The sequence below is a fragment of the Leuciscus leuciscus genome, assembly GCF_965113295.1.
Source record: "Leuciscus leuciscus genome assembly, chromosome: 11".
NCBI lineage: Eukaryota > Metazoa > Chordata > Actinopteri > Cypriniformes > Leuciscidae > Leuciscus > Leuciscus leuciscus.
The window spans coordinates 17294338-17306249 of NC_138735.1; the positions used below are offsets into that span (position 1 = coordinate 17294338).

An 11912-nucleotide genomic window follows, 5' to 3' on the forward strand; every position below is an offset into this window, starting at 1 on the left:
ACAATACACAGAAGCTCCCCATCTTCTTGGACCGCCTTCATTTTGATTTGATCCCTGAAAATGAGAGAGGCCTCGTAGGGCCTCGCCTACCACAATATGTCATTGTATGGGACAATGTGAATTTCGACCATGGCCCGCTCATCAGGGCCTGGTTCACTACTCATCCAAGGATTGTCATGGTGTTCCTACCACCTTACTCTCCTTTCCTCAGTCCTATTGAGGAGTATTTCTCCGCTTGGAGGTGGAGAGTGTATGAGCATCGGGCTCAAGATCAGAGGTCCCTGCTCCATGCAATGGACGCTGCGTGTGAGGATATTACAGGAGATCAGTGTAGGCGATGGTTGCGACATGCATGCCGTTTCTTCCCTCGTTGCATCACAAGGGAGAATATACGCTGTGATGTGGACGAGAATCTGTGGCCAGACAGACAGCAGTGTGTGGATGGCCAGGAGGGTGAGGATGGTGGCCAGGAGAGGGAGGGTGAGGACAGCAACCAGTGAAGAACTGTTAAGGCTGATTTATACTTCTGCGTCGGACCTACGCCGGAGCCTCTACGCTGTAGGCAACGCATTGGTTTTCATTTATACTTCTGCGTCGTTGTCCGCGTTGACGCGCAATTACACTTGCAGAGGGATCATGTGAAACCCGAGGGAGCGGTCCTAGCAGACCAATCACAGCGCTTGCGTCCGCGTAGAGTTGACGCGTTGTTAAATTTTTGGAGAGGTGCACGTCAGGGTACGCCGAAGGGTACGCGCGCTACACACAGCCTACGACGTAGCTACGGCGTAAGTTCAACGCAGAAGTATAAATTGGGCTTTAGTTGTGAAACTCCAGCTTTATTTACAGCACTGTAGGCTGCATATCACTTTCATTGTTTTTTGTTTGTGTGTATGTATTACAGTATATTATGCTGTATACATTTTCTTTTTACTCTGATGTATGGGAGTTACTTTATGTGTGTGAATGATAATGGTCACAATTTCCTTGGCAGTATGAGTGCAATGTCAAACCTTGGAGGCTACTCTTACCCTAAAATCCTATTTCTTTTTTTCAGTTTTATACACAATTGTATTCTGTTAGCTAGACAAAAAACAGTGCAGTAAGTATTGTCAATGAAGGACTGGGCTAAGACTGAAAGGTGGACATGAGGGATATTTCAATGGTCCTCTGCCATAGTGACAAAACATCTAAACATTTTGACTTGCAGTGCTTACACAATGCCAAAGGGACGAAGCATTTTGGGGGCACTGACTGTTTAAATGAGAAGGAAATTTAGTTTTGACACATGAGTGAACTGTTTTGGGAGAGGTATGAGCTTTTGCAGGTGAACAATGGTGTTGTGCTGAACCATCCACGTTATTTTGGCAAAAGCACCAAGAGTGTTGAGAACGTCCGGTCTGTTTCAAGAAATGAGCCAAAGCAATTGAGAAGGATCTTTGCCATTTTCGTGGCACTGACTCTTTATATGGGAAACAAATTTAGTTTTGAAGCATGAGAGAACAGTTTTGGGAGAGATATGAGCTTTTGCAAGTGAACTATAGTGTTGTGCTGAACTGTAAGACTGTTTTGCCAAATGATCTTAGAGTTTTGAGAATGTAATTTCTGTTTCAAAAAATGAGCCAAACCAATGGAGAAAAACTGTAATACACAGAAAAAAAATGTTTTGTCGTGGTAATCTTTAATCAAAATCTGAATAGTCACTCCCGCTCTGGAATGGCGTTCCTTCTCTGGTTACGTCAGTTTGACGGCTTGGGTTGAAAACGCTTAACCGCTCTCAATCGTCAGTCTACTATGAGCGAGGGATTGGAGAGGAGGTGCGCTAAAGTAAAATCCTGCCCTCTATTCAATGTTCCGTTTGATTTGGAAATACATCACAACACTGAAGTATCGGTTTCACCTTCTGGTTCACATGGACTTTGAAAATCAAAGATGGTGCTGCTGTGAATAAGGTCTATGGCTTTACATTTTTCACCACAGATTTACATTGGGAAAAGTAGAGCTGGGTACCGGGTGAACCAGCTGTGGATGTTTTGGATAACAGATTGGTTACATCTTAACATACAGTGGATTATACCATTTACATTAGTTTGCTTTAGAGCCACTAACATTTCATTATTCACATTATGTTTGGAGTTTGAAAGATCAAAGTTGTTTAAAAGAAGCAATCGGCAACCATTACTACTGGTCAGAGGTTTCCATAAATATCAAGTTTACATGTGAGGTTGTCTATATGTTGTAACTAAGTTAAAGTTAAGTTAAGTTATTTGTTAGTGGTGTATTGGTTGCAACTCAGGTGTCCATTTATGCCACAACTACACTAAGCTGATGCAACATACCCATGAAGCAAGTGGCACTGAGATGTCATGCTGGAAGTGCAGCAGTGGCACTGCTTTCCTCTTTCACAGCTACATCTTTCTGTCCATGGAAGCTTGTTTCTGCTACAGAAGAAAAAATAAAAAAGGCAATTGCGTCAGGAAGAAGCAGTGAAGCAACAGGAGGTGACAGTAACTGTAAGTGTTTTTGTATCTTTTTGTAATTTGATTAGGGCAGTTGTATTTAAAGATGGTTTGTTTACTGTGCTCACGTTCTATAGTCGCGTTGAAGTCTCGTTTGTTCAACAACAACAAAAATGACGTATACTGCATTAGATTAAACTGTGACTGGTCACAGCACTTGCATATTGTTGTCATATTGTTCGTTTAATTGCTTCTATTGCGCTTCTCATTTGTTGTCATATTGTTAGTTTAATTGCTTCTATTGCGCTTCTCATTTGTTGTCATATTGTTAGTTTAATTGCTTCTATTGCTCTTCTCATTTGTAAGTCGCTTTGGATAAAAGCGTCTGCTAAATGATTCAATGGAAATGTCTTTTTTATACAATTCTGACTTTTTTCTTGCAATTGCGAGTTTATCCCGTTTTCACAGACAAGGCTTAAACTAGTCCTGGACTAAAATGCATGTTTGAGCTGTTTTAACTGAAAACAACTTGCACTGACATATCTCAAAATATATCAGTGCCATTTTTTTTGTCTCAAGATTCACATCAGTAATGTTTTTTTTTCTAAGGCACGTTAATAAAATCTACTTAAATGCCCTAAATGAAATAAGGCCTAATCTCACAATTCTTGAAGTTTATATCTTACAATTATGCCTTTTTTTTTTCTCGCAGTTCCAAATTTCTCTCACAATTCTACGGAAAAAAAAAGGTCCGAATTGTGAGTTATAAAGTTGGAATTGTGCAAAATAAAGTCAGAATTGTGAGATATAAAACTTTTGCAAGATTGACGAATTGCGAGAAAAAAGTCGCAACATATATTTCTTGTTTCTCGCAATTGCAAGTTTATATCTCGCAATTCTAACCATTTCTCACAATTGTAAGATACAAACTTGCAATTGCTAGGTACAAAGTATGAATTGCGGATATAAACTAACAATTCTGAGAAAAAAAACGTCCGAATTATGAGTCGCAATTACGTTTTATTCCATGGCGGAAACAAGCTGACAGAACAATAAAACTATAATGATAAGGATTACAAAATGTTCAAAGTATTAAAATAATTACATTTACACAATGAATACAACAGGTTAAAGCAAGTACAACTCTAGACAGATTGGTGTGTTCTTCTTGCTTTAATGTCAAGCCAATGACAAATCGTCTTTGTCCCACCAGGTTAGATCAGTGTATTGCAGCCTCTTGTGCGTGCGTGCGTGTGTGTGTGTGTGTGTGTGTGTGTGTGTGTGTGTGTGTGTGTGTGTGTGTGTGTGTGTGTGTGTGTGTGTGTGTGTGTGTGTGTGTGTGTGTGTGTGTGTGTGTGTGTGTGTGTGTGTGTGTGTGTGTGTGTGTGTGTGTGTGTGTGTGTGTGTGTGTGTGTGTGTGTGAGAGACAGATATGGTCTAACCCGGAGCCCTGGCGCTGCAGGAGCTGTCTTGCACACAACAAATATGTGTGTTTACCATCCCGGACAATAATTCCTCCTTCTTTTTTTTTTTTTTGCCCTACCAAGCTGAAACCGGGCCAAAACTTTGAGCAACCGATGCAGTATAATGGCTTTTTTCTAAAGGCTGGCTTGTTTCAAGTGAGGTTCGAAAGGCATGTTTGGCTTCTGTCATTTCATAGGAACTAAGGAAGAAGAATCGAGAGGTTGTCACTTTGTTTTCTTCTCTGGTTGTTGTTAGTTCGAGCCCCTGCGGTGGGATCTGATGGTGTTGGCTAATTGGCTGTTTGCAGTCAAAATCTGGGAGTCAAACACAGCAGCACTTCTGTTGATGTTATTAGCTACAATAAATGTAACACCATGCCAGTGTTTGAAAATAAATCACTACACATTTTATCTGCATGTTACATAAATATAAGACGAGATTGTCATTTAGTGCCTCCTCTAGTGTCTGATGTTTAAAAAGTTTAACAGTTCAATTTTAGTTAGCTTTTAGTCATTTTGTTATGTGTTGTTTGATTCATTTGGATTTTTTTTAAGCATTTCCATTTAGCTTTATTTTTATTAAAAATGTTCTAATTTTATACTTCAATGAACAACTTAATTTCAGGTAGTTGCCAAGATAACATTTCAAATTTTTAAGATATCTGTTTAATAACTGTATTTGACTACAATTTTAAAGTAAAAATGTATTTGAAATGAAGCTGAAATAAAATAATTGTAATAGTTAATTTTAACAAAAAAAAAACACATTTTAATAGTATAAATGTTAATAATATTAATGTTATATAATATAAATGTTAACTAATAGCTAGTGAAAATGTATTGCCATTTACTGAAAATCTCATTAAAAAAAGAAAAAATTTCATCTTTTTTCTTTTGGTATTTGAAATAAAGCTGAAATAAAATAAATCATTTAATTTTTATTTCAAATACAAACAAAAAAACACTTTTAATAGTTTATATTTAGTTAATAACAATAGTGTCTCTTTGAATAACCGTTTTTACTAATATAAATGTTAGCGAGGGAAAATATGTTGTGATTTACAAAAAAATCTGATGGGATTATTTTCATTAAAAAATCCTATCATTTAGAAATATTTTGTAAAAGAAACAATATAAAATTAACAAATATTCACAAAGACAAATGAAATACTAAGACATTTGTTTAAATAAAAATGTTTTTGTCATACAATAATAATTAAATATATACATTATTTAATCTATAAAAATATTAGTTTTTTTGCATGTCATATTGCTGTATTTTTGTCTGTTGAAATGAATAATGGATTCATACTGCAGACTACAGTCACGTAGTCTGATTTTTCATTATGGTTTGACTCAGTATTTGATCAAGATATAGTTTCCTGGTTGTTCAGGTACACTGTATTGCCTTTGTTATAAGAAAGTGATACAGCTTGTAGACTCTAGACATTGCAAATATTGAGGTTTGGTGTGTGTGTGTTATCATCCAGCTCTGTTTATCTGGCCGTTGCTTCATTTCCTCCATCCGCTAGAGCTCACTGGCAGCTCAGATCATCACAGAATCCTGACTGCAATTTCCTAAGGTGATGGAAACACACATGTGGATTATGTGTGTTGGCAGGTCGCTGGGGCCGCAGAGGCATAACATGTTTACCAAGCATGCAGGACAAGCGGCGCTCCAACTGTCCTTGGGTTCATATGGCTCCCGCAAATCCGCTTACATCAAAAGTGTAACATCTGGATGAGAGGACACCCTCTGTGCTGTGTGAATCATGTACCAGAGCGAGAGTGTTCAGTTCTGCTACAGGATCCCTCAACGCAGAGGTTAGATCAACCCTTCTCGGACACACCTGCCATGTGTTCAGGAAAACCCATTCAGATGAGGAGGGTTGGAACTAAACTGCACCTAGTTCACACAGTTGAAGATGCACACACTTCAGGGTTTAAGCAAGAGGAATTATGTCAGATTATGCAACAAATATGGACAACGGGACATGATGTCATGCTTTAGAGCCAGGGTTATTATAGTTGACTAAAACTAAAACAAACAAAAACATATTAAAATAAATCGAACGTTAACTGAACTTTTAAATTGTTTTATTGCAGTTAGTTGCCAAGGCAAGATTTTTTTCTTTTCATTAAGTGTAACTTGATGTACTGAAATGACTAAAACTGAAATGAAAATGAATAAAAACTAGACTTATAAAAAAAAAAAAAGCTAATAAAAATATCTAAAACATACAATGAACTGACTGAACATTTAACTAAATGAATCCAGAAAATATGAAAATTTTAATTAAAATAGTATCTCAATGATAATAAAATAACACTATCTAGGGCTTCTGTTTTAAATTTGTAATATTAATTAATAATAATACTAGTTTTGGGTCAGTAAGATATATATATATATATATATATATATATATATATATATATATATATATATATATATATATATATATATATATATATATATATATATATTATGTTCCCTTAATCTCTTATGCTCACCAAGGCTACATTTATTTGATCAAAAGTACAGTAATATTGGGGATTATTATTATCGTTTACATTACAATTTAACTAACGGTTTTCTATTTTAATAGTTTAAAATGTATTTTATTCCTGTGATGCAAAGCTGAATTTTCAGCATCATTACTCCAGTCTTCAGTGTCACATGATCCTTCAGGAATCATTATTATATGCTGATTTACTGCTCAAGAAACGTTTATTATTATTATCAATGTTGAGAACAGTTGTGCTGCTTAATATTTTTGTAGAATTTATTTTTCTTCAGGATTTTGTGATTAATAGAAGTTCAAAGAACAGCATTTATTGTTATAGTTTTTTTGTAACATTATAAATGCCTTACTGTCCTTGCTGAATAAAATAATAACTTTTAAAAAACCTTCCTTACTTTTTAATGGTAGTATAAACAAATAAATAAAGCATCTATTTCACTTTCATCTTTAAAGATTATATTATTCATAATTAGTCAAAACTCTATAGGCCTACTGTCTATTGATCAGATCTTAGGCATAAAATCTCAAGTCATGTTAGTGATGTTTTACTTTGCAAAGCAAAGCGGATAAGTAAGATCAAGGATAATAAAATTAAGTATAATATAAATAAAATCAACGTGTTTCACTCAGATATCTGCATATCATCACTTAAACGAACACAGTATCTGCTGAAAATCACCATATTAACAAACACTTTGTTGTCAGTCCGTATCAGTTATACACACAAAAAGGAATGTTCAACCAATAGTATACAAAGTAAACTGTCTTCATACAAACATGTGTATGTTCAAATAAAACCTATGCCACACTTTTATAGTCTTTTTGCTCTGAATTAAAAATATTTTGATCATAAAGTATAAGATAGTTCTTGGAGATGTTTGGGTTTGGTCAAATATAACAACATCTGCACCAAATTGCATATCTTTGGCTCAGTTTGGGCCTGAGGGGTTTTGTCCTCCTTGATTTTGAGCTCCATATCATACTAGATGAACCATAACAACACAATATATCAGCTTTACGGGGTTAAGCAGAGCAAATTATTGAAGAAATCTGGCATTTCAGCAGTATGACATTTTGATTAAACATTGCATGTACAAAAACTAAAATATATACATGGTTGAACTGTTCACAATAAGATCTTAAGCTGCATTTATAAAATATTCATTTAATGCCAACTGTAGATTCTCCCTCACAGTCCTCACCAAACAAGATAACATTCTCGTGATCTGAGTCTGACTGTTGGTCCTTTTTGCTAAATGTTGTGGGGTGATATGAAAAGCATGTATGGATCATCCAGTGGAAATAGTAACGTTAGGCATGCTGGCACTAGCACTGGAGCAGGATTCAGAAATCCTGTTTAGCTCAAAAATGCATTTGATTTCTATAAACCTCAAGAAATATTTTTACCAAAACACCCACCCACCTGTACGATTAAGTTACGAAGTGACAGTCTCCCATGCAATACCTGTACGCTCCTCAGAAGCGGCTCGCTTGGTTTCTATATAAGGTTCGTGTCGTGCGCTCGGTGACTGTATTTGTTTGAGTCAGTGCTCTATATATGTGCTCGCTGTTGTTAAGAAACAAGTTTTGTGTGATTCGCCTACTTGGAGAGCAGGTATCCTCGTCTCACCCTGGGTATTATTCTACTCCTCATCCATAATTGATCACACAATCACCTCTAGAAAATCGAGTTAAGCCATCTAACGTTACCTCTCCCGCGAGCGTGCCAAACACTGATACGTGGAGAGTTGCCAAAATCTCTTTTCCCTTCTAGTTTGAGGAACTGTGTTATTAATGCACAAAGACGATCAATGCTGCGTTCAAAAAGCGCAAGTTAATCAATGCGCAGGAATGTGTTTTGCTGTACAGTTCTTATTACTTTCACTCGAATGCCTTTTCGAATCAGTGCCGTGTCAATAACATGCATAATGATCTCTCTGGCTCTTTCAAGGTACGAGTTTGACTATGACGCTCATTCCACGGGCTCAGACGTTTCAAAGCTTCCTTCCCGAGCAGACTGAGCAGGAGCAGGAGCAGAACCAGGATCAAGCAACAGCGGCCTCTAGTGGCCACGATAGGAACTGCAGCGCCTCGCCGCTCCGTTGACATGCACTGTCACGGCTTGACGAAAGCCACGACTCCCGGACATTCCAAAGCTTTAGGAAGCTCATAGACACATGAACAGTATGAACTCTCTTTCTCTCTCTATATATGTATGTATATGTATGACTTAATAATTATTTGTAGAACAGGGTGTATACTAAGAACTCTAGGAGCCTCTTTTTGTACGTTGAAGAAAAAAAACAACAAATGCCAAAAAGTTGTACCATAAACTTTATTTTCCTTGTGTAGTTTAAGACAAATGGACTTTCTGCAGTTATTTTTCAGATATAATTGTAAATATTAAAGCGCTGTAGCGCTTGCATCCATAGTTTATTGCATTTTTGTCTGACTTTGTGTCCACTTAGCTTCTGTCAAACAAGGAACATATGTTTGTGTTTAGCACCCTGCACTTTTAAATTAGAGCTTGTTTTGCACTTTTGTCGTTTTCTTTGGGTTTTATTATGCCATGATGTCTGTAGATGCGTGCTGTGTGGTGTTTTGGGGAAAACTGGAAAAAAAGCTTACTTTTAAAGGGATAGTTCACCCAAAAATGGATATTCTGTCACTGTTTATTCACTTTCCAAACTCGTATGTTTTTGTTTCTTCTGTGGAACACAAAAGAAGATATTTCAAAGACTGTGCTGGTTGCTCTTTTCCATGAAATCTGGAAAAAGCTTCAAAAAGGACTCAAAAGACTTGTTTAGACTGTCAGTCCAAATCTGATCATATTTAACAAGTGTGAACAGCAACAAAAAAAAAACCAAAAAAAAAACCAACAACATGAAATCCGATATTTACAAAATCCGTTTTGAGCTACATTCAAATGTGGTTTGAAATCCTATTCAAGTCTCATTTCTGGACACTGCAACGATCGCAATATAACGTCACACTCTGCGAAGTCTTTTTAAGTAAAGTATATTCAACATCTAATACATCCAATATGCAATCTTACTCCAATGTACAACAACAGTGCAGTCATGTAGATTCAAAGTTTGCGTTCTTTTAATTCAGCAAAGGGCGTATCAATCTTCTATTGGTCAATACGAATTTACATGTCAGAGTTCACTTAGGCCTTGTCCACACTAATACATTTTCATTTGAAAACGCATCTTTTTCTCTCCGGGTTGGCCCTCCGTCCACACTGAGATGGCATTTTTGTCCTGCAGAAACAGCTTTCTGAAAACGCTTTCCCAAGTTGATCAATTTGAAAATGCCATTTTCGCATTGTAGTGTGAACTGCGAAAACGGAGGCATTTGAAAACGCTGACGCATGTTTAGTCATGTGACTCATTAAACCGATAGATATGTATGTTTATACTGCTATTCACTTACACACTGTTGCTAAAATGTTACTTTGTACACTCTTCATATCACAGTCCTGCAAAGATGATGGAAAATTTACTTGAAATTGCTGTCCTGCGGCAAAACATGAGAGCAGTTGCGTTTTAGACCAAACATATAATGGTGAATGGGTGCGAACTGGACGCATTAGTGAATGGTGAGCTATTTTGCTAAATAAAATGATCCTGCCTGAAGAATAGCATGATAACTTTATTATATTATATATAAATGTATGCGTCTGAATTTGTGTGCTTAAGCACTATTATATGACGTTTTGCAGTATAAATAGTGCAAGTAGTGTGTTCACACTGAAAATTCCAAATAAAAAGTTCACTTTAAATAGGTATCAGGCTATTCGGATGATGCACTTACTCAACCAAAAAAACGAAGTGTGGAATGTTGGACACTTCATGCACTCAACTGTCACTGACTCCCATGTTGAATGGCAAAATAACCTTTCATTCACAAAATTCGTACACTACACGGTTGAGTACATAGGCCTATAGTGCGTCATTTGGGACGCAACTTTTGTCTGTTTCGTCTGTATCATCTCAGTGAGTTTTTATGAGGTTTTACGTAGGCCTATGCGTAGTAAGTTGAATTTAGCGTTTTCCGAAGTTTCAGTGTGGATGAGAAACTTTTGGATAACGCTAGAGTGGACGGAGAGCTTTTTTAAAACGAAAAACACCGTTTTTAAACGTATATCCGGATAAATACCTAGACACAGCCTAAACTTGAACTTTGGAACGCAACGAAATGTGAAACTAGCGTTTCTGAACTCCACCATTCGCATGCTTATGAATAGAAATCAATTGAATGAAAAATGTCGTGTCCCTTTAGTTGAAAAACGCAGTCTGAATGATTAATTTACTAATCTGAGTGATCTGGAGTCAATTATCTGGTCACAGCGGTTAAGACGATGAAAGTCATACAGATTTGGAATGACACGAGAGTGAAAAATGATCAGTTGCATTTTTGGATGAACTATTCTGTTCAATGTACCCCCAAAACAACTTTATTTTCTATGAAATTAATTTCTGAAAAGTGTCTACACACTGGATGGGAGGTTCAGTTCATCTGAAGCCTCTCACACTGCAGAAGAAGTGCCTTTAGACTCTGCTAGACTGAGACTCTGGCTGGAACGCTGATTCAGTTAGCATCCCTCCAACCATCCAACATGTGTAACTGAATTACGTTTATCTGTTGACACTGCATTTGTCTAAAAGCAGAACAAAATATCTGTTCTCTCCCTGCACAGGAAAATGCTTAACTCTTCTGAATGTCTTTGGGTTTTTTCAAATGGTCTTGTATAGATAGGATGACAGAAGTGTGCACAGAAACAATAATGCATTCAGTGAGACAATCAATTTACTTTAAAATACCTTTAAATGACTGTTGCTCTTTTGTCTCATTGTGGTAGAAAAACTTGATTTGACTAGAATAATAACATATTGTCATGATGTGGAGCTGAATGTTTTAGAAGCACATTATGAATTGTAATTTTTTCCCCCTTTTTCCACATGTAATTATTTGCCGATACTCAGAATTCATTCTAGGCAGCGTTTAGTAGCACTTGAATGTGAATCAAACCTCTGTTTTCTTACGGTATCATTGTACATCATTTAAAAATGTCTTTAAAAAGGGAATGTCCTTTTCTAAGGAGGTTTCTAAGGGATATTTGGTCAAACACTGTGTTGTTTAATACCATGATATTCCATCGCTCGGGAATTTCCCTTTGGGATTTTCCAGAAATCATTTCTTGGAAGATGTCTTTCTGGTTGTGTTATAGCATTTACACCAGTTTTAGTTTGTGTGTGTATGCTTATTTGTAATTGTATGTTGTTTTTAATTCATGTTTTATTTTAAGGCATTAAGTAGATTTTGTCCTGTGTGGATGTGTCAATGTTTACTGAGTAAAATAAAATGGACTTTACAGAAACCCCTGAATACAGTATATGCGTCTGTGATGTGTGTGTGTGTGTGTGTGTGTGTGTGTGTGTGTGTGTGTGTGTGTGTGTGTGTGTGTG

The 11912-nt window shown here is 36.6% G+C and overlaps 1 protein-coding gene across 1 annotated transcript in view; it reads left to right on the plus strand.

Moving 5' to 3' along the window:
* Positions 1–11832, plus strand: part of dok6 (docking protein 6) — an 85807-nt gene extending 73975 nt beyond the window's left edge. Inside the window, exon 8 of the mRNA XM_082183548.1 lies at positions 8393–11832. Within this exon, the coding sequence (XP_082039674.1) occupies positions 8393–8547 (155 nt within the window). The 3' untranslated portion in view covers positions 8548–11832. The remainder of the gene's footprint in view (positions 1–8392) is intronic.
* Positions 11833–11912: the final 80 nt, after the last annotated feature.